Genomic DNA, 24,434 nt, shown 5'->3' with positions numbered 1-24,434 from the left:
AACATCGTCGCTATATACATTGCTATGTACATAGTCTCTTTAATAATTATTTTTGACGATTTGCCTATTTTATGTTATTTTACCTTTAAAAAGGGTAAAGAAATCTTTCTGCACCATGATTCACAAGAAAAAAATAGAAAGAAATAACATATATAGGACAATATTGGCAAGTCTTTTTTAGTTAACAAATACAGGAAAGGTACTCTTTTGTGAGATGACTACTAGTAAATAAGGCACATAGATGTCTTGTGGAGTCTCCTTCACTGGAGACATTCAAAACCCGCCTGGACGCATTCCTGTGTGATGTGCTCTAGGTGACCCTGCTCTGGCAGGGGGGTTGGACTAGATGATCTTCCAGGTCCCTTCCAACCCCTAGGATGCTATGTGAATGCTTTCCATTCCCAGCACTTTATCATTAATTTCATAGATTCCTGCAATACCTTTGAAAGAAAGTCTTAAAGAATTTATGACAACTTTTTTATTCTGGTGAGTTCTACAAAATTATTTTGCATTGATGCATATTGCTTTCAAGAAGAAAGCAAAGCAAAGTATGGCTATGTCTATGCAACAAATTATCAGATGCAAATAATTCTTCTTTATTGCAAATCACTGCTTTCTCATTTACAAATATTCATATTGAAGTTTGGGTTTGTTTTTCTTTTTTTCCTAAAAGTTACATGCTTTAAAAAAAATAATTTCTCACTGTAGTTAAACCAACTGAAAGAACAAGATCCATATGTATGCCTAAGTTGGCAGTTTTCATATTGTTTCTGTATTAAGCAAATACATTTTAGTGGAATACAATCTCTTCTTTGGATAGTTATATGTAAAAGGAAAAAGAAGAAAAAAGTGGTAATTCTCTATGTCCTAACTTCAGTGGAGGGAAGATAAATCATGATAAGGTATTCAGCATTTCTACATCATCAGAATCTAGAATGTTGATTTTGAATGGATAAAAACTGAGATTTTTGAAATGCAATCATTTTGATAAAATTAATATATGAAAATTTACTCTATTTTCAGTATCTTCTTTAAAAATTCCAGGTGATTTTAAGTTCACTGAGAGAAGTATCTGGGAAATCATGGAGACATGCATTTGTATGTGCTGCAGGATGACATATGTCTTTATCTTCTTCATCTCTGAAAATTTCCGGTTGATGCTTAATTGTTAGTTTCAGGCTGTTCTGGTATGTGTCATACTACTCCAGCAGTTGATTTACATTTGAAGTTAATATAAAAGATGGAGAGAGAAGAAAGACATAACAACAGGAGGACTGAAAGACGAGATAGAAAAAAAAGCAAGGAAAAAAGTCATAAGAGAATGCAGTAATGCCAAGAAGTGCCTTCTGGTACCAAGCAACAACAAAAAAATAAATTCTGATTCAATCCACACAAATTGTTGAAGTAAAAAGAAAAGGAAGCAATACATACATGTATTAGACTTCTTTCTAGACAGCTTTTGGAGTTTTTGCTATTTGGATGAGCCCAGGGATCATTGCCTATTTGAACTTAAGTGTAGAACCTTGTTTTGAACCATATTTTTAATTTATGTATTCTTTAAACCTACAGTTTTATTTCTTTGCTGAATAGCTGGGAACTGAGAATCCATTTGGTCAGAAGAATGTTTTATGTCAGCCAGTTATACTGCTTTCATATTCTCAATTGTATTTGCATTTTTGATTCCTTTTTATTCTATTACTTGTAAATCAACAGAAGTGAAACTAAAATTTGAACTTAAGAGCAGGTAAAAAACTAGAAATTTATGAAGAATTAAAAGAGATTTGTGGAAATAATAGTGCTGGAATGACATCTAAAAGTTAGCTCTTATATCTATACTAACTTGAAAGTTCCTTTAAAAGATCCAGAACACATTCTTAAAATTATGTTTGTAACTTTATTGGAAAGTCTTGCAGGGATCAGATACTTAATGACAAAGAACATCAAAGAGAGCAGTTAATTAAGATAACTTTATTAGCAAAAATTCCCTTTCTTAATGGGATGCACTGCTCACTGCCGACTTAGTTAACTGAGAAGGTTTTAAGTAAGGGTGCTAAATCAGACTTGACTGAAAATCCTTGAACATCTGCAAGAAGAATGAAGATGGGATATAGTGATTGCTCTTTTAAAAAAATTCTGTATGTAATTGTAACCATCTCTTTTTTCTTTAATGAAATACGCATTTTGTTTATGCTTAAGATTGTCAACATATCTTTCTCCATTACCCATTACATAAGCATAGAATAGCTTATGCCTTCCTGTTATGGATACACAGGAAAAATTCTAGGCTGACCTCACAAGCACTTTACTATAGTGAGTCCCATTTAGGGTCATCTGCGTTAAGGACCTTCAGCTTTGTTTGGGAAGTGTATGGTTGGATTGTATGTGTCACAAAGACTAGTAAAGTCCCGCATCTTGAATTCATCCTGAATAAACAAGATAGTGAATATCCGTATTTGTTCTCTCATTTTGAACTCAATCTGTTTCCTACGAATTAATCAGCAGAACTAATTCTTATGAATTAGAAAAGCTGCTGAACAGCAGCCTTAGATCCTGTTAATTTAATCTTACAAATAATTTTCCAGTTCTCATCTGTTCTTGCACTGCTAAAGTTAAATTCAGAGGATAGTCATTAATAGGCCAAACAGTCAACAGACAGTATTGTTGAGGACAGGGTTGTCATCCATAGGGACATAGACAAACTGAAGGAATGGCACAACAAGAATCTTGCGAAACTCAACAAGGGAAATGCAAACCCCTGCATCTAGGTATGAAGAACCCCTGGTAAAAGGACTGGCTGACAGAAAGGACCTCTACTGAAAGCACCCTGTAGGTTGTCAGCCAGCCATCTGAAAGTGACCCAGCAGTGCACCCTGGCAGCAGCCTCAGTTATATTAACAGGAATGTAGTGAGTAAATAAAAGGGAAGGTTTATTGTCCTTTACTCAAGCACTCCTATGGCCATGGCTAAGTAGTGCATCAAGTTTTGGGCATCATGACAGGAAAGGTGCATTCTTTGCTGGAACAAGTTCAGTGGAGGGCCACTAAGGTGGTTGGGAGGTGGACCACATGCCTAGTGAGGAGAGGCTGAGGAAGCTGGGCCTTTTCAGCCTTGAGGAGAAGGAAAAGCTAATGGCAGCTTCCAAATGTTTGCAGGAGAGTTACTGAAAAGACAGAGCCAAGCTTTTCATAGTGGAGCATGGTGTGAGGATGAGAGACAACTCACAGAATTTGAAATAAGATTTTCAGGCTAGATATGAAGAGAAACTTTTCTTCTGTGAAGACAGTCATGCATTTGAGCAAATAGCTCAGGGAGATTGTGTGGTCTTCATCCTAGGTGGTTTTCTCCAGACCTGACTGGGTAAAGCCATGACTGACTCTGCTTCAGGTTTTCATGACAATAGAACTCCTGAGGTCCATTTCTGCCTGAGTTATTCTATGGTCCTGTGGATTAAAAAAGTTTAATCCCAGAACCAAACTCACACTGAAGAATATCCACTCTTTTCTGATCAGTTGGAATCTTTATCAGCATGGCATTACTAAGAGTAATAGTGTTAGAGTAGACAAATAAATATTGTTGGAATGTTTGCTCGTCTGTTGTCTCTGAAATAAAAACAAATTTAGAAATCTTTAAAACTTTGGTGGAATACTTTATTAATTAACTTCTTTAGTTGCATTTCAGACAGCTAGTGTTGGGTTTCCAATTTAGGCAAGTTATACTGTCCATGCTTTCAGCTTGTGGAATTATAATATTTTGGCTTGTAATAATAGAAGTTATAGTAACATACTTCATGTCAAAGCTTTATTTTGAAATGGCATTGCAATGCAAAGAGTTTCTTTCAGTCCAGTCAGTGGTTAATATCTGAAAGCATGGTAATTTTGTAATTTCACACTGTAGCTTTAATTTAGGGAATTAATTAATTTTCCCTAAAATCTTCTCTGTTCAAGTCTTCCAAAAACATAATTCTGAGTTGTATCTTGTAAGAAAGAATAGCTATTATGTTAATTTTATTAAGAAGCCCCAATCTTAAATCATGTGTTAATGCATGTTTACCAATCACTGATACTTTTCCTGGTGGAAGCTTGTGGAACTGGAAGAAAACGGAATTCTGGTTTAATAGGAGACGATAGCAACAGCTGAAACCTACATTTCAATCTGAGATTGAACACAAAATGCTAACATAGCATAGAGCTCAGGCTTCAAAAATGAGTATAAAACTCAAGTTGCTTTGTCTGAAAGTAATTGATTTTGGTTAAGGAAACAACTTATTTCTAAAGTGTATAAAGATTAAAATTAATTTCTCTAACCAGAACTGCAGTTGTCTGGTTATGCTTTCCTACACTTATGGACTTTACTGTGAGAAATGTGGCTACTTTTTTTCAGCCTTGCATCTTCTAGAAGTTGCTAATTTTTAATTTAGCATTGGCACATTCACATTACCTCCAACTTACAAAAATACATTTTAAATATCTGTACTGATTGGAGAGGGAATATACGTTGTAATACCATTCCCCATTTTACGGGGGATGAAAACTTCCACCATAAGTTTATCTGGGGTAAATTTCTTTTGCTATCATGTTTACAAGAGGAACCTTGTGTATACTTGTAGCATATTGCACATGCAAAGTGTGTGCATCTAGCACAGATTCATAATCTACTTCTGGAGCTTTGTCTCAGGCAAATGTCAAAGGCTTTTGCCTCTTTTCCTTACTAAATATGATCCTGGAATCAGGGCAACCTCCACTCCTATACTCCTGTATAAATAGAAAATTGTATGGGTTTTCCATATGTTTGCATCATCCAAAGTTTTAGTCGTTACAACACTTTAAAGTAGTGGCTCATTCAGACTAGTTTTATGAACTAATTTGCTTTGTAGATCATCAGCTTGATGGCCTTCCACTACATACTTGGGAATTTTTTAGGTGCAAATACTGCTTAAAATCTACCATCACCTAAAGAGTTTAATTTGACACATGAAAGGTCCTCAGTTTTGCTGATTTTAAACCATTCTTCATCCACAGGGACTTATTTAGGGAAACGGTTGTCCAGTCTAGTAGGTCTTAGACTGGTTTTATGTGAGCTTGTCAGGTTCCCTTTCATTGTGGACCCAAGCCCCAAGCAACAATTATTCTTTCTTGCCTCCACATTCTTACTGCTTCCTCCCATGGTGCAACCTGACAGTTCCTCAAGCCTCATATATATATTTCTCATTTGCTGATTGTGCATCCAAAATGATGACCTCTGAGCTGACTTCAGCTGCTTAAAAATTGTTGGTTTAAACTGTATCAAAAAAAGCAGGAATCAGTTTTCCTTTCTTACTTTTTTGTACCATTTTTCATTACAAGTTTATATTTTAAAATTTTATTTTTAGATCAGAATATTGAGAGCAAAAATATAGGGTGTGTTTTTTTAATATAGGAAATTACAAACTGCAATGTCAGATTTTACTGCAGATGACTGAAGCGCAGAGCGTGTTACATTGCCCATGTAACACGTGTTAAAATTGGTCTAAACCCTTTTTCAGAGAATACTAAGACATCAAAATTCATGCTTTTTACACAGTAAAATTACGTTTAAGCAAACATGACTGAATCTACTCTATGCAATTGTGCAGTTCTATGCAATCTTAGCAGATTGTTTATACATAACATTATTTTTGTCTTCCATGTAAATCACATCTCAGTGTTACCCTTAGATCTTTGCATGAGTTCTTTATTGCAGTGTAAGTGGATGGGGAAGTGTAGCAAGTTAGGTGTATTGTTTGACAGTTGGCTCTGTATCAAAGTAGCACTACTTTTCAATGTGAAGCTTTAAGTAAGCATAATTTTTCCTGCTTTTTTCTTTTGAGTTTAACTTTCTGTTGTTTTAATTTAAAGTCCTGTGCATCTGAAAAGCACTATGACCTAACATGTAATTTCACTGAGATTCTGAATATAATTTTGTTTTGAGATTGATATCAAGAACTGCCTGTTCTTGTACATTTTCTTGCATGATAAAGGTGCATCCATATAGATTTTCCTTTAATAGTCGTGGTTATTTAATGTGGAACAACTTTTCTATGTTGTAATCAACATTGTACTGTTCCATAATATCTCTTGACCATGTACTTATGGGGTTTTTTGTGTTTTAATCTTGATACTAGTCTGTCAAAGTTTATTGTATCCTGAATCATAAATAGTCTAGCCTTTTAATATTACAAATTATTGTGAAAATTTTATTGCTTTAGTCTGAAATAAAGCATAAAACTAGGTCTATTTTGGTTATTTATACCACTGTCAACATAGGATAGACAGTAGGTAGCTTTTGGTTTATTCTTTGACACATAAACCAGGAGTCTTAGATTGTGCATTTGAGGTTGTTCAGTTTTGCAGGGGGAACCACCATTATATAATTTACAAGTGCTGTACTGCAGAACAGATGATAAGACATGCATTGTACAACAGCAAAAATACTATGTACCCACAGCATCCCTACTACTTGTCTGCATAATGCTTAACTATGCTCTTAATGGTAGTAATTTTTTAATAGTATAGCAAAATAAGTAATTTTCAGCCTAAAATTTCTGCAGTAACCAGCAGAGACTTTATTAGCTATCCTGGGTATTTCTGACATTAGGATCTGTTCCATTTAATTATACAGTATAATTGATAACTCTGTCAAGAGTTTAAATATATCTTGTGCATGAAAGGTGCTGTGTACAACTCAGTTCCTTTGAGAGGTTCCTTTCCATTTGCTAGTGTGTACGTTCTTATCACAATGCAAAAACTCTCTTTTGTTTCCATCCTGTCATCACCCACTTAAAGGACAAGTTTTCAAGTTTGTGTGAGAGGATTGCTCAGAAAAAAAAGTCAAGTGTGGAATATTATTGTTTGAATGACCGTTCAAGAGCCCCTAATATTTATTACGGAATTAAAAAAAAAAAAAAAAAGTTTAAAAAATACTAGTATAATACTGCAGTTCATGGTACATCAACTTTGTTTATGCTGATTTGTTACTATGGATTTTATTATGCATTGCCCAGTCATTTATTTGTTCCAGTCAAGGTGGAGCTGCTGCTGTGTTAGATGTTTTGCATGGTCAGAGGTGAGATACTTGGCCCCCAGATATTTGCAGCCAAATGTGGGAAATGGGGAAGGACGAAAAGGTTTATGAATATTAAGAATTTCCACGTGTTACATACTTTAGCTACTAGACAAGTTAGAAGTGTTCATATTTTCACAAGCAGTGCATGGACAATTCTTTAACTAATAAAACATTTTGTGGGTGTATTTTTAAAGTAAAATAATCTGGCCTATTGCAGGAATCAGACAGCAAAAATAATTAAATGATGCAGCCTTTGTCCAATATCAAGTGTAAATAATTATGCTTAGGTGTTTCATTTAAATGTCTAGCTTATACTGTCCTGATACCCTGTATGAAGTCTAAATGAGCTTTTAGAGCCCCATCAGGCTTTTTTGAAAAGACTCAAATGTATGAATTTGGCAGCCTTATTATCAGCTGGAGTATGGAAGCTTAGCCTACTACCTAGGTTACTATATGATGCCACTGGATCACTCCAGTAGGGTGGTTATCACTTTTCTACATGTGGGGTCCCTTTTAATGATTCAGCTGCATTTTTTGCTCTAGCCATGCTGACCTCAGGACTGAATTTGCAGGGGTGGAAATTAGATGCTGTCATTCTGACTGTTAAAAATGTTTCTACATTTTTTAAGAACATTTAAAGATTTTGAGGACATTTAAAATTAAATGTGTAATATGCCTATAATTATAAAATATTCACTAGCATCTAAAAAATGTTCTGATTACATCAACTTTTAAAATAAAGCTTATTGAATTTCCCTTTTTATGTCAGTTGTCTTTACTATGTTAAACAGAGGGAAATTTAATCTCTTAGGTTGATCAGAAAAACACAATTCAAAAGAAAAAGTTAGCATCCAGTGCTACTGTGTGTCCCACAGGTACTTCCACTTTGATCAAAACTGCCTCCACTGGTGAGTTAGAGGAGCATATTGCGGCCACCACTGGTGCTATTACTGTTGCTAGCACATCTGCTGATGTTGCTGTATCCAGTGCACTGATCAGCTATAGACAACCTTCTGAAGAACAAGTGCAAGCTGTGAATATAAGAAAATCAATTCTGGAGTTGGACACTTCCAAGGAAGCGCTCTCTCTTCATCAAGCAAATTCACAAAGCACAAGACGACGACCAAGAAATGCTGAGCAGATAGAAAGAACTAAAGAACTTGCAGTTGTTACTCATAGAGGTATTGGATATTACTTTACTTGTGCCCATGTAGTTAAAGAAAAATATTTTGTATAAATTAAAAGTGAAAGGTCAGGTATCCATTCAGCAAATGTAAATGAACCAAATGGGAAAGGGATTAAATCTGCTGAAAGTTGAGTTTTATTGGGGCAGCCATATTGAAAAATTAAATTAATAATGAAATTAATAATATCATCATAGTAATTTAAATTAATTTTATTTATAAAAAGGCAAAAGGGAAAGATCAGGAATTTTCTTTTGATGCCACTTTATAGCTTACATCATATTTCATTATCAAGTCTAGTGTGAGATCTGATGAAAATTTAAATAACTGAGATTAAAATTAGAACATAGCTATTCTGCATATGTGTTTATATGTAATTAACTACAACATTAAAATGTACTGTATTGCTGCTTTGTTCTAAACTAATTGGTGATGCAGTTTTAATTATCTCCTCCTTAAATTGTCAGCCAAATTTTGGCTTTTAAAGAAATCTGTGCAATTTTATTCTATCAAACATGAAATCAATAAATGAAGCAAAGTTTAGAACACTGGGAAATTCAGTTTCAAGTACTAAAATAGTAAAGCTGAGCATCTGATGTGTTCCTGTGTTCCAATTCTTTAATCCACATGCTAAAGTACTATTAATGAACAACATTTGGAATATAAACAAATAATTATTTTTTTTGTGGTGAAAGGTAAATGATGATACCTGAACCATGAGGCTGAGAAACAGTGACGCTGGAATGTCTTAATTTAACCAGCATAGACATTCAGAAACAAATTACATGTGTTTTATTTTTACACATACACAACTTCAGGAAAGGAGCAGCTTAATGTTGCAGGTTAATGTTGTTGAACACTATTTATTATCTATTTTTATTGTGTGCTAATCCATTGTTTCAAGTTAATCTATTGTGCCTGAGTAATTTGTAAAAACAAATATATGCAGGAGGAACATCTGCACAAGCAACTTGCAGAAGTTGCATTTTATGGTTGATATTTTATAAAGACTACTTTATATTGGAATCTGTTGTCCTGTCGGATCAGACAGTGACCTAATATAAGTTTTTGTAGCTTCATTTGCTAACATCTATTGAAAGAGCAGAGCTGCAGTTGTACAGAATTTTAAAATGTAATTTAAATAGAATAACTGAAAAACAAGTACTGTATTGGGTTTGCATATGAAACAGAAATCATTAAGCAGCTATTTATGTTTCATTGTTATTAATTTAATACAAATATGAGGTATATTCATGGTTATCAATTGGTATAAATTGTACATTTATTTGAGAACATCTTTGTCCAAGCCAAAAAAGCAGGCTTATTTTCAGTTATCAGAGACTGAGGGCCTGTGATAATATCTTCTAATTTAAAAATGTGAGAATGTACTAATTTAGCCGTTAAATTTGGCAGTAATTGTGATAAACATACAGTGTCTTCCATCTCCTATTAAAAAAAAATTACACTACAATGTCCTCTCCACTGTTTTCTCACTGTCCTTTTCTTCTCTGACCTATCTAATAATATAAGATATAGGTAAGGCACATAGTTCTGAATTACTTTGTCATATTAAAGTTCTAATCCTTGCATTATGATAAAGTTAGAGACCAGAATAGAGCTAAAATAATTCTATGTTGCGTATTTGTCACATACTGAAGTACCACAGGAACTAAAAGGTACCACAGCCCACATACAGATTAAGTCAGTTTTGTATAGACTTTACTGGAGAAGAAAGCCCATACATAGGTCTCTGTGCAGTTTATTCCCTCACGCCACATGTAAAGTCTTGATTCTGCTACCATTTTTTTTATTCAAAACCTTTTAAATATTTTTTACTGTATCATTCATACAGAACAGTATATATGTGTATGCTATTAGAGGGGGTATTCATATATGGGGGGAAAAAAAAAAAAAAAAAAAAAAAAAAAAAAAAAAGATTAAATTTCCATCATGGAGAGATACTCCACAGGTGTTTCTGTGGAGTTTCCTGTAGGCTTCTATTGAAGTATTTTAACCTCTCTTTGGCAGTGATGTAGGCACAACAGTATAAAAACTACTTGTCTTTCCCTGCATATTAAATTACTTGCAGAACTATATGTAAGAGCTAGTAAAGAAGTTTATGCAAATTCCTTTTAAATTCCTTTTCTATTTATTAGATATTTAAAATCAGTTTTTGCTTTGGAAATATATTCGCTCTTGAACATTTGATAGTAGTTTAAGAACTATGCTTCCAAATTTATGCAAATTAATTAATATTTGAAAAAACCCCAACTAACTAATTTATTAAAAACGGATATGACAAAAACATATCATACATGTAGTCTTCAGTGTAGGCTTTTTTGAGAATGTTGCTAGTGAGATCAGAATAGTGCTGGGTGTTGCTAGCATTGATACGAAGTGCTAACTATAGAATGTCATACCATTGGCTTCCGTAGGATTGTTCTATGGATGAGAAAAAAAAAAAAAAAGCAGGCTGAATCAGAGGAATAAAAAAATATAATGTTGTTATATTGTTCTGATTTTCCTACCTTAAAAAAGTAAGGCAGGATGAAAGGATATATGATTCAGGAAGTGAATACCAGTATGTGTAGAACTTAAGTAAGGACAAATGAGTATATAATTTATGAATAGGCACATTGTGGAGAGGAGTGAGTTCTTATTGTTTGTATTATGAAGTTTTATTGTAGAAGGAGGGAGGAGATTAAGGGTGAAAAGCTTAATTTCAAGATGCAGCTTGATAGGCTAATGAAAAGTATCTATGCAGTATCTGTTGGAGAAACATAGCATCTTTTATGTCCTGAGCTCTGATGAAATCAAACGCTCAAACTCACGAAAGTGTATCTCTTCCTCTGTTCAGAAGTAGGGAGAAAACAAGGAGGACCCTAAACACTTTCATTTAAATTTCTTTAAATCTCAAAACTTGAAATACCAAGTGTTCAGTAGCAATGCGTGTGGATACTACAGTCAGAGTTTCTAGCATGATCTGTCTTCAAATCTGAAATCAGGAATGTGATGTTTCTGTCCTGTTGTGGGATAGTCCCCGTCATCAGCTTGCGACACCTGGTTTATTTTCTCCTTAAGTATTTAAGTACTGTTAGCTTGATCATAACTACATTAATAGAGGATAATCTAACATTATTGGCCTTTTTGCCTGTCTGTGTTTCATACACTAAGATCTCAGACTTTAGTAATGCTCTAAGAGCTATTGAATTATTTTATAATTTATATCAGCTGCAGCTTTTCTTTCTTAAGGCTATTCTATTCTGTTCTGTTCTGTTTCTAAATGAATATTAAGATAGAAGCAAAGAAAGTTGATGCAGCAGAGGCCTCAGTTCTCTCATAACATTAAGATGAATCCTTGATCTTTCAGTGCCAATTATAATCTAATCTGATTCTCACTTTTGCTGACATGATATTACACTTCTGGGGTTTTTAAAAAGACCACAAAGTGTATTTACATAATTTTAAAAAGAGAGTATAAGAATTTTTTAAAGACTCCTTCATTCTACTGAAGGAGTACAAAGTGAATTGAAAAGTATTTTCAAAACAAACCTTTGGAGGTTGTAATGAACCTGGACTTCTACCCCAGCAATAAACAAGAGTACACTCCTTTCATTTAAGAACAACTCATTATAAACAATTTATAGTAGCCGTCCTTTTTTCTTCTTCAAGGAAGAGAGATAAATTTTGCCTGTATCTTTTTATTCAACAGTCAGGATCACTGGAGGAAAGTGAATTGTGGTTTAGTTGCTTTTGCTGAAAAATAAAGAAATAAAGTATTGTTTTGTTTTGTTTTGTTTTGTTTTTTTTCAATGAACTGAATATTTGCAAAGAATATTTAGTATGTTGGCAGGTAAATAACTATATGTGCCATGAAAGGCATAAAGAGGAAAAAAGTCTATACACAAAGAAAGTCAGAAAGAAGAAAAGGTTGAATTTTTTTTTTAGGATTTAATTACTTTTAATATGGCATTAAGAAGTGCTGCATTCTAAGAAAATATCCAACCCAAAGAAATTTCTAAAGACCTCTGTACTATAGACACAAAAGAATATGAGGTGCAAGCAATGTAACAAGGGCACTGGAACAGTTATGTACTATGGAATATATATGAAATGTAGAAAAAAGAAATCAGAGTGAAACAGAAATGTAAAGGTTGGAGGAAAAAAAAAAAAAGCTTATCAAACTGAAACTCAAATGGTACCAGGAAATCTTAATAGATGACAGTAGTCATCATATAGCCACTCAAAAAGTGACTTAATCCTTTCATTAGAATCTTAAATCCCATTTATTCTCAACAGAACTTTAGATTTTAACACATTATGCTACACTGAAATTCTGTCCTATTTCTAAAGAGTAGAAATGTCACCAAGTATTTTCAAATTTGTAATCATATCTGCTCAGCTTAAGGATTAAAGTACAGATGTATATTTTGATGATTTTACTTAGGTATTTTTCAAAATCTTATTATGATATCTCCATGTTTTTATCTTCCTCTGTGTTTTCATCTCTTTTATTTTTTTCTGACTTTCCTATAAAGCCTTTATAATTTCTCTACCCTTTCCACTTTATTCTTTAAGACAACTTATCTGTCACACCTTATGTTATGCTTTTTGATGTCTGAATTTATGCAGTATCTTAGTAATAGCTCTGAAAGAAATAAAAGGAGAAAAATACTTGCTACTGAGTGTCCCCCATTAAACCAGCATTTCTTTTTGGTTTGTGTTACAGGAGATTTTTGATCGTAGGAAGCAAGAAATGTTTTTTAAAGATTTTAAAATATTTTAAAGATCTATTGTGTGGAATTAAATCAGATGCTAATGAAACATTTGAAAACAAAACAAGATAAAGTTATTTAATTATCTTGTTTTTTAAAAAAATAAGGTTCTATGAACACTAGAGTACTGCTTTGGGATTATTTGATGTAAGCTTTTTAAGGGTTTGTTAGAAAATATACTTCTATATAATAATTTTTATGACATTTACTCAGAATCAGGAAGAGGAAAGGAGAAGTAGTGAAGATCAGTTTTTCTGAAGAATGATTTAAAATTTTGAATAGTCAAGTAGGAAATCAATGTCCATATGTCCTCAGATTTTTTTATTTTTTTTTGTTGGGGGCTTTTTTATTTTAGTGAAACCAAAACCTACAAAGATGGGAGACTGAAAAAAAATCACTGTGTTTCACAGTAAGATTCTCATGTTCTTGTATCTATAGAAGAATATTTGTATGTAAGAAGATTTGTGTATTTTTAAATTATATTTTTTAATAACTAAAACGTTCCAAAAGATTGTTTCTAGCATAACACAGATGTAATTAGCACTCAAGCATTTAGTCACTGAACTATATTTTTTGAATATGTCATAATACTTATGGCAATACCTGCTTAATATGTGCAATGAGACCCATAGATATGTTCTGTCCAGTGGGTGAACTGTGTAACCTATGGTTGGTTAATTTAAAGATTTTTATGAGAGAAAAGCTGAAAATAGTGACCTAAGTTTCTTCCCAGTTCCTAGAAGTCATAGGAAAAGAGATCAGTTTTCATCCAATAGTAAAGTCCAGCGTGATTAGAAGGAAGAAAGGGAAAAAGAAAATTAGTCATGCCAATTTAAAAAAAAGAGTTGTGCTAATGTTTTAATTAACTTAACTGCTGCTTATATTTGCTGCGTCAATGTAATCATCCTAAGTTATTCTTTTTTTTTTTTTTCTGTAATTCCTGTGGTTCTTAATTGTTCTTCATTATATTGTATATGTTTCTTTCTATAATTGATATTTGTCTTCGTTGTGTCGTTGTTTTCCCTCAGTAATTCAGGTTTTTTTATGACCACAATATTTTTGTACAAATCAAATACATTGTAGCTAAAATATATATTAAAAATACCATTAGTGAAAATATACATGACTTAAAATATATACATATTTACTATACTTGCTTTCTTTTAAGTAATTCATTTTCAAATTAGATAAATTTGAGAAGGATATAACGTAGAATAAAGTAGAAAAACAATAGTTTTGACCATTTAAAATAAAATCTGTGTAAACTATATTTCCTCATCTTTCTTAATCCAATACTAGTATGTGGAATAAGCTCTCTAGGTGTAACTGTAACCTGTATAAAAATAATTTTATTTTATCAATACATATCATGCTTATTTTACATCGTTCAGCACATTATTGCCTTACTTCATTAGACAAAGTTCTTCTTTATATTAATTTGGACTTACCTAAGAAAGTAAAACACTTTTAGGAAATTTAGTGAATATATTGTAAAGTGGGAGGGCTCCACTTACAGTTTTTTTGCCAAGTGACATACCACAGTAACACTTAAACTTCCAGTTCTACTTCCTTCTAATCATACTTTTCACTCACTTTCAGTGCTCATTAGTGAGTTTTTTACTGAGATAAGAAATGAATGAGAAATTTTCTAATGCATATTCAATTATGCATTATTAAATTATGCATAGCTTATATAACATTGTTCTCTGAAAATTGCCATAGGTTTTTGTCTGTTGATAAAAGATGAACCTGAGAAGTTGCACAATTAAAATAGAAGTGCATTGCATAAAAATAAAATATAAAAAAACCCCAAACATTAGATTTAATACAAACATGATATACACACATTAGGTCAGAATCATAGCCTGTGGCAGGTTTCATTGAAGTATACAATTATCTTCATTGAACTATTAGAGCATTTAATTTTATGGAGAGTATTTTACATTTGTTCTCATTTGCATTTTTTTTTCATTCTGAGTAAAAATTTTAACTGTAGGGCAACACTAGATTATATCCTCTTGCCAGCAGAACTAAGATACTGAGAGGAAATAAGAAGTCTATCATTATCTATTTAATAGATCATAATAAGCAGTGCTTTTGTTTAATATCTCTACTTCTACAAGGAGTGAATAAGTAATTTTCATTTTTTTAGTCATTCTTTTTATTGTTCACCAACACATCATGTTTTGAAAATTGTAGGATCAAGAGAAAAATAGTTATCATGTTATACTAATGTCATGCAGGATGTTACTGCAGGCATGAGTAATGCAGTGCAGTAATTCGGTACAGTAATGGAGTAGCTGCAGGGTTTTAAAGTGTACAATCTGCTTTGACCAAGGCACTTCAGGGCTGAAAGTGGCAGGGAATTGTAAAAGAAAAGCTAAGATCAGGTCATGTAAAATGCAAAGAAAGGAATACTATGAAAAACTGATGATTCAGTTTTTCTATAGCTATAACTGATGATTATAGTCTGTTCATTTTCTGAATCGTTCTTCATATCTAAGAAATGATCAATCTACGCACTTAATGCTATACTGCAAAAATGGGTGAAGATTCATGTCCTCTAATGCCAACTTTCAAGGTGCAGAAAGGCTCTAGAAGACAGTGCTCCATCATTCCATGTTTTGGTTCACAGTGAAGTTTCTTTGGATAATTGCTAGGTTTACAGATTTTTAATGCAAATTTCTAGAACCTTTAGTGCCATCACCTAAAAACTAAATTGGTTGCTACATCTTCCTTCTCCCCCCCCCAAGTGCCTCGAAGTGGTGATCCCTAAGATAATCTGGATATCTACCTCTTGTCCTATCAGATTTCAGAAATTCTGGGTAACTAGTTGCATCACATGCGCAGCAAACATGAAGTATAAAATAAAACCAAAACAACAACAACAACAAACTGACCCATACGTTAATATTGAGTTTGATGCATTCAATCCATGCATGTGCTGTGCAGGTAGATAAACTTCTAGAGAAAATACAATAAATTAGACCTACATTCAAGATGAGCTAGAAGTATCATGTGATATTTATTTGGTATATCTGAATGTGAGCACCAAGTATCAGAAGTCTAGAGTAAATCAGACTCCTGTTTCTGTCATTAGAAGTAGCAGCTGCTGCATGTAAAATCTGCCACAGTTATTTCAGTTCTTAGACAATCATTGGTTCTGCACCAGTCAGAATCAGTTCTACCTGTATTCCAAAAGCATTTCTTGTCTCTTCAGGAAGCAGTTAATGAGTTAATAATTCCTCATAATTTCCAGGAAGCCATAAATCCAGCAAATATTCTTTTTGCAGAAGATTGTTTAATTCTGATTCTACAAGTGTTTTTAGGGTTAGCTTGTGTTTCCTAACATCTGGACCCAAGTGGTATTTATTTATTGGCATTGATTTCTGCTTTCTAAATAATAGTAGTGTAGTTGGAAGAATTTTGGGAATGCATATTCAGTGGAAAGATTAACTTTTATCTCTCAGTCTTTGTAAAAAAAAATAATCTTGAGACAATGTCTCAAAGACTTCAACCCTAGAGTTTCTTTTAACATTTATTTTTGTTTCAGACACAAAAAACGGAATCCTTTGCAGTTTGCTTTAAATGTAAGAAATGAGAAACAGAAGGTTAGAGAGATTGTGAGAAGGCACAAAACCTTCCTTTTATTTCTAGAGATATTATATATTTTCTGAAGCATGTTACATTTATATAATAATACAAATATTTAGGCACAGGCAAATGAGCAATCTACTTTCTTTTTTCACATAAGATTACATTTCTGCAGATGTCATTTAAGGATATTGTTCTCCATCTCCATTAACTGAGTAGTAGTGAATATAATGTAAGAAAGGTTCAGGAATGGGAGGGGGCTGTTTCAGGTTTTAAACTACTTTGTTCTACAACAAAGGAAAGAAGTATGTAAGGTCAGAAGAAGCCAAAGTTTCCATGCTTAATAATCTGTATAGTTACTTGTAGCAATTCAACCTGAATGCTAGTTTTGCATAGAATGGTGGTGGTGTTGTTAGCATTTTAAATGTACTTTATACTTGGTTTTAATTTTACAAAATGTGACCAATACAAGCTGGACAATTTATTTAAATAAATGCTATTGCACAACTAAATTAGAACAACATGAATTTGTGGCTTGTCACTGCTTTAAATATCCTTCACAAGACTGTACACCCCGATGTTTTTATATTGTCGAAGCAATTTTACCTTCTGGAAATTTGTTTCATCCAGTTCTCAGGATGCTAAAACTGTTTCTGGACAGTTGCCATTTTTCTCACAGGTTTTTTCATTGGCATATGCAAAATAATGCCTAGTTTACCAAGTATTAAGAACACCTATATTGTGTTTTGGGTAGAGGTTTTATTTGGTGATGGTAGGCCACGTTGGGCACCAATACATTATTGTCATGGTTTGATTTGGGATCAGCAGTTGAACCAGCAACAGTACTGCTCTCGATCTCCTCCCTCTCCATCCAGGTAGTGAAGGAGAGAGAGATTAAGGAGAGAGTGACTTTCCAGATAGAAAACTAAGCTAGACAGCTTTCATTAAATACTAATGATAAAAGAAAATTTGTACAATTATATAAAAATGTGTTCAGGAATGTGCAAAACCCCATTGCCTTCTTCCACCCCCAGCAACTCCCAGGGCATCTCCTGAGCTGTGAGAAGTTCTGAAATGTCCCAGAGCTGCTGGAGAGAGCAGCAGAGCAGACAGGAGCTGAGGGAAGAGTTGTGAGGGTCAGGAATGCATGGGCCTAGGGATCAATGATGATGGATCAATGGAGTCCTTCCTGGATGCTGGCCATGAATGGAAGAGAAGGGTGGAAGAAGGAAAGGGCTTGACTTCCATGATCCCTGACCTTATACAGAGCTTATGCAGATACATGGAATGGAATATCTCTGGTCAAATTTCCTGTCAGTCTAGTTCACTCTTCCCTACAAGAGGACTTCAGATACAACTTTTCTTCTCTGTTAGCATCTGAGGATGCAGATTCAACAAGCAGAGTAAAGCGTTCATAACATAACAGCAGTAACATAAACATTCCAGCATTACCAGTTCACTAGCTGGAAAATTGTTGCTAGTTAAAAGACAGCTCGTGGAAGGGGGGGAAAAAAAATAAAAAATCACTAAAAGGAAAATTGACTTAATTTTGGCTCAAACCAGGACAAGGATGTACATACATATGCAGCCTGACATGTAGTTTAGTGATGGCATGCTTGGACCAAATCCATTTCTGTAACTACTCCTTCATGGTGTATTCATAAAGTACTGTTCAATGAATCAGCATACCAAACCCAGTAAAACTAAAGTTATTCTCTTGTAAAGATGCTTCAGAGACCTTGAGTTGCTTGCTTTCCTAGTACTATTTAAAAGGCTTGTCGAAGTGATGTATTAACCAAGACACTTCTGTAACTATTTTCAGTTCAGCTTTAGGTCTTGTGAATTCCGTTTCTTGTATGGATCAACTACAGATATGCCCTTCAGGTGTTTGAGGCTGAACAGAAACAAACTAAAACCTCAAACTAGTCTTGGTTCTTTAATGTTTTAATATAATGGTTTCCAAAAACGAAGGACAAAAATCTCCCTAGTGATGATATGCAACAAAGTTTACATTTTGCCTCTTGAGATACGGGCTTCTATGCCTTAGAAGAAAGCACACACTCCTCCACCAGAACTGTAAAAATATTTATAATCATGTCCTATATCTGTTCTATATATTGTCTTTATTAGTAGCATGCTATTTTCTCCTGAATCTTCTTCTGCTCTCGTGTATCCTAATGATTACTCTTATTTAATAGCATCAATGCTGTTTTGCTACTTGGTTTTTCTTTGACTCTTCATTGATTTTGTATAAAAATTTAACAGGTGCTGAAAAATTCTTTGATGATGGACTGTTTTATCTTCTGGAGTTAGCTTCTCTTAGACCTAGTTCCTTTAATCTCTTCTGTCTTCATCAGCAGTATTTGCTTGTAGCCAACATACAAGATCTTCTTCTGTAGAGCTTTTTTACATATATCTAATCTACAAATTCACTAGGGTATAATGTACCTAAAATTAACCTAGAGTTAAAATTTAACTATTTTTTTTAGAAGCTTCATTTTAATGTATGCTTCTCTGCTCACTGGCAAAGTGTATTGGAGAAAAGAGGGGTTTACTTTTACGGAAATAAATTCTTGTGGTGTTTTTGCTTTATTCTCTCTTACCTTTTTATATCTATTATGTTTTGATTTTACTCTATTTTTATTAGTTGTTTTGTTTCAAAAGTCTGTTGAGGCCACATGGTTTGCCTGGATTTATCACAAAGCCAGCCCCAGATAAGGGCTTTTACAGAAATAGTTCAGCCGTGATGTTAGGGGTGAGGTGAGAGCCATCTACCTTCCATATCACACTTCGCAAATAATGATTTTCAAGCTAGAAAAAAGGACCAGCAGGAGAACCAACAGCAGAATAGCAGACAGTGTTTCTTTTTCTTTTTTGTGTGTATAAAAATCTTTGTAGTTAGAACAGAAAATTAGCCTTTTATGCTAAATTAAATAATACAGGTTTTTTTCTATGATTGTTAGTGGGTTTTTTTTGTTGTTGGTTTTTTTTTTTTTTTTTGTCAGTGTTATCTAAACACAGATAATAAAATTTCAGCATTTCCTGTATTAACATTTTTTTTGTTCCATGCTAAAAATAGGAACATAGCTAAGGCAGGTTTTGAAAACAACTAATGGAGATACTTTCAGATTGGGAAAGTAATCTGAATGCGTATAAATCTTGAGAATGTATTCCAATGTATTACCTTCAGAAAGACTTTTTGTATACGAAAAATTGTATTTTTTTTACTGTTGCCTCTGTTTTTTTTGGTTTTTTTGGTTCCCCCCCGAAATGTAAGGCTGGCATTTCTACTGCTGGTAAAGCCTTTTCAAAATATATGTTGATTAGTATATGTCCTGTATTGCTTAGATGCTTATTGAATTCAGATCTGAGCATATATGTTGGGTTTCAGGGTGCTTTCAATAACATGTCATGACAACTCTTTTTTTCCTTTACATTCTCTATCACTGGGAATAATAATTAAGTAAAAATGCCACCAAAAACCACGCTGTTTTTAAGAATGTGTGTAAAATTTTGCTGACTTTTCAGTTGGCAGTTATGAGAATATTATGTTTTTTTGGTTTCTTTTTTTTTTTTTTTTTTTAATGGAGCAAGCAGGGGATAAACATGACTGTTCTGCTTCTTAATACAGAACAAACAGTGTATTATATTCAACTGTTCAGCTGTTTTAGAGCAAACATACCTCTCATTTTAATTTTCCAGGTTCGCTGAGTGTGTGGCAAAGTTTAACACACTGTATGGTGTATGGAAATAAGCACTTTTAGCCTTTTTTTTTTAGCCTTTTTTTTTTTTTTTTTTTTTTTTGCTTTGTGGGAGAAAAGTTATAAATCTTACTTCTTTGTCCTATGCACAAACTGGTCTCAAGACTTGTTTTTGTAAATTGTTTTCCACATAAGATACAAAAATGAGCTTGTTAGCTAGCCAGAACTCTGATTTGTATATACTTCCATGATAAAATTTGTCAAATGAAATGAAATATTTTAGACTGTATTGCCTGATACATGTTTTTGTTTGTTTGTTTGTTTTTTAACTAGTGAAAAAGGCCATAGATTTTAAATCTAGAGGATTTAAATTGTTTCCAGGGAAAGACAACAGCAACAAGTTTTCTATCTGTGAGTGTACTCCTTTTTTTGTTACTTTTTTCTAGTGCAAGAGTGAAGTTTGTGCTGTGTTGTTTGTGTGTTTTCAAAATAGTTGATGTATTTCTGATATTGACATAAATCTGTTTCTCCAGAAATTTTAAATATGGTTCTGCTCTAAAGGTAGGCTTTCTATAAATCTGGCATTGGAGAATGACATGTTACTTAGTCAGCAATTTCACATTAAATTTGCAGCATTTACAGGGAAATAAATATTCAGCCACCCAGGTGTCTAGCTAAATTCTTAGCAGTGAACTGGATATATGTTATTTTAGTTGAAAATTAGTACTAGCAGCAAAAGACTACACAAACCAAAGCCTATCATAATTGGCAAATGTGCAACTACTGATTTTTTTCAAGCATTTCAGATGAGATCACTTTCTGACATATTTTTTTCTTCATTAACTTTGACATTTTAAACTGATTAACCAACTATATTTTTAAAAAATTCTGGAGATTATTAGTGCCTTCAATTTTAATTAGAGAAAATAGAAACTGAGTGTGTTTGGTATCTTATAGGACTTACTGAGTCCTGATAAAACTCTGAAGGAGGAGTCACGCAACATTCTAACATAAATTAATATAAATTAAGAAGGTATGACTTGAAATTCGTTGAAAACACTATCTTCTCAAAAAGAACATGCCATTTTTATAGAGTTTCGTTTTGGACTAGAACCGCATTTTTAAGTATTTAGATGTAATTGGTTAAAATAAAGATGGACTAACTGCTTAGCCTATGTCTGCTTATACTGCATTTCATTATTCTTCACAGGAATGAAAGGACATGCTTTTGAAGCTCCTTAGGTTGGACACATTTGAGTTTTTTTTTTTTTTTTTTAAGTGTCAGTGATGGGTTCACTTTCCAAGAATTTGCAGGGCATACTGGCATAGCTTTTAATATGCATTTTTCAGTTTTAGATTTTAATCTGTCAACATATTATGTGTGGTGTTTTTTTTTTTTGTTTGTTTGTTTTAAATAAAAAGGTGTCTTCAAGGAGGAAGACCCTGTAGCATTTACCAAGTAAGAAATATAAAGAAAACACGCTTCTGTTCAGATTTAATAAGGTAGCATATTGCCATATTCAACTTTTCTGTAAATTGTATCACCTAAGTAGTTACGTAAGACATTCCTGTTTTATTTGAAAACTTCATATCAGGATATTTAAAAACAAGTACTCTTTTTATACACATTAGGTGACTGGAAAGTAGAGTGATTATACAGCATGAAATAACAGCAAGACAATTATGGTAGTGTTTATAAGGTACATCACTGAGTTCTATGCTTGATGGTCCATGTGTGTTTTTATAGTTACAAATGAGAGTAGTATAATGGCTGGTAAACCCAATTGTTGCTCTGTAAATTTATTTTGCACAAATTATTGAACATTCCACTATATAAACATTGCATATTTATAGTAAATTACATGACACTTGTAATAGCTAAAGGTGATTATTATGAAATTAGTGATGAAGTTTATCAATATCAATATATTTTCTTTATATAATTTCACCTCATTATATGTAAAATTGAAAACTTCTGTTGTATCTTGCTTTATTGGTTATGCAGATTAGATTACCTATGTGAGTCAATAATGACTGAAAGTGAAAACCTCAAAGATTTGTCCTTTTAACAATCATAATCTTGTCATAAATAGATAACTAAGTTTTTATATTGTAATCTAGCATTTGCTTAGATAGTTAGTTTGGTAGCTGAGGAAATTAGTCAGTATTTTATGATAAGCCAATGTTTTTAGCTGTTGACTTCAGAGAAAGTTCCTAGTGTGGCCTCAGCTGGGTCTGTACTTGCATTACAATGGCAGTGTCCTTCAAAAAGGACTATGATCACCATTCATCTCAGTGGAAATAAAATAAGGATAAGTGAACACCTATTTTACAGTATGTCTTCTATTAACAATGTCTTTAGCAATTCTCATCCAACATTTCTCATGTATAAATCTTTTCCCTATTTTACTTTTTTTGAATATATCTGGTATATAATATTCAATATTAATAAATAGGTGATTTGCACAGAGTAAAGTTAGGATTGTAATATTTGATGTGATTATATACTTTGAAAAAAAGTGTGGAACAACTTGATTTTACAACTGTTGAGATTAGGGAGAAAAAAAGATCTTTGGGGGACCTAGTTCAATCTGGATTAGAACTCTGGAATTTCTTCTGCTCCCAGTTTCATGACCAGACTATGAATAAATTAATTATCCAGAGGAGCCTTTAATTTGCTACAGGAAACCCTTTCATTTCTTGTTGTCATATGACTATCACAGATAGATAGATAGATAGATAGATAGATAGATAGATAGATAGATAGATGCATGCATGCATGCATGCATACGTACATTATGTACATACATATCTGGGGAACTATATAAAGCTGTAATTGAGTAGTTTGTAAAGTCAAGCATTATGTCTGGAAAAGTAACTTTAATACAAAAATAATAAAATGTGCATTTATTTTTCAAAAAGTGCTGAACAAAAACAAAACTGGATTTAAGTTTGTTCTTAAATACATTTCTTATTTGGGATCAGTTTAAAAAATCAGTTTAATGACTTCAGCTTAGAACTTTTTCCTCTGAAATACTTCTGTGGTAAATGTTTTATTCTAGTCACTGTAATTGTATTATTGATTACCCTATCATGAGCCTTTATTTTTTATTTATGAATATTAATAAATAAATAATTTATGATTTAAAATATATTTCATAGAGTAGTTTTAAGAATGGGACTTTTTACAGAGGATGTAAAAAACTTCCACTTCAGGTAGAAATTGAGGTATATAATAACTCTTACACTTTGAAATCCAGTAGAATATTATTTTTTATATGATTATTCATTCTATTACTTGGGTATGGAGAAATGCAAAAAAACCCCAGTTATTTTAAATATTAGACCATGAGTTACAATAAACAGAAATGGCTCTGTTTAAATAATATTTTTAATTTTTTTTTTTTTTTTTATAGTAAAGAATTTCTTCTGTGTGCATAGGTATGTGATACAGCATCAAATGGCACACATTCATTTTTATTTCTTCAATATTATTTTCAGTCATCATGAGTAAGTTTTTTTGCTATAGTTTTAACATATTTTAGGTGCCAGAAAATTTAACAGACTGCCATAAAAATAAGATGTCTTTTTCCCTACTCATTCTCAAGTGTACTTACTTTCCCTTCCTGCATTGCTCAGTGAATCCCAACTTTATACCCAAAGTTTCAAGGTCTTTTCTATATGTACAGGCTACTTACAGTGATTCTGAATTTCCCGTGTTCCCGTTAGAACAATGTAAAATCATCCAGATATTTCAAAGAGACTTAATTTTAAATTTTCATCAACCAACTTCCTACCAGATGGCCTTATGAAGTGTAATTTGTGGAACTGTACCTGTCAAAGATGTATATATTCCAACACTAGTAGGAACTTGAATTTCTATAGCTAATATGATTTAATTATTCCTACAAGTATCGGGGGAGGAAAAGATTGAAACTCAGCATCATGCATGGGCTCTAAGGAAGAGCCCTCATTGTCCAAAAGGCTCTTTGAGTGTAGGAATGCAGGTGAACAGAGATAGCTTAAGTTTGCTGTTAGAACAAACTTGGCCATGGTACAGCTCTTGCAGGGCAGAGAAGGATAAATATTGTGGTTCCTGC

The 24,434-nt window shown here is 33.0% G+C and overlaps 1 protein-coding gene across 2 annotated transcripts in view; it reads left to right on the top strand.

The window, feature by feature from the left end:
• CSMD3 (CUB and Sushi multiple domains 3) overlaps positions 1–24,434 on the top strand; it is a 545,585-nt gene that overhangs the window by 206,704 nt on the left and 314,447 nt on the right. The window contains exons 7-8 of one of the 2 annotated variants that reach the window (XM_009995350.1): positions 7,956–8,261; positions 20,668–20,745. In XM_009995350.1, the coding sequence (XP_009993652.1) occupies positions 7,956–8,261; positions 20,668–20,745 (384 nt within the window). The remainder of the gene's footprint in view (positions 1–7,955; positions 8,262–20,667; positions 20,746–24,434) is intronic. The other variant, XM_009995351.1, reaches the window with a different exon arrangement.

The sequence above is a fragment of the Chaetura pelagica genome, unplaced genomic scaffold, assembly GCF_000747805.2.
Source record: "Chaetura pelagica isolate M959 unplaced genomic scaffold, ChaPel_1.0 scaffold53, whole genome shotgun sequence".
NCBI classification, from domain to species: domain Eukaryota; kingdom Metazoa; phylum Chordata; class Aves; order Apodiformes; family Apodidae; genus Chaetura; species Chaetura pelagica.
The sequence above is the reverse complement of the archived record's forward strand: the minus strand, read 5'-3'. Positions and strand labels throughout refer to the sequence as shown.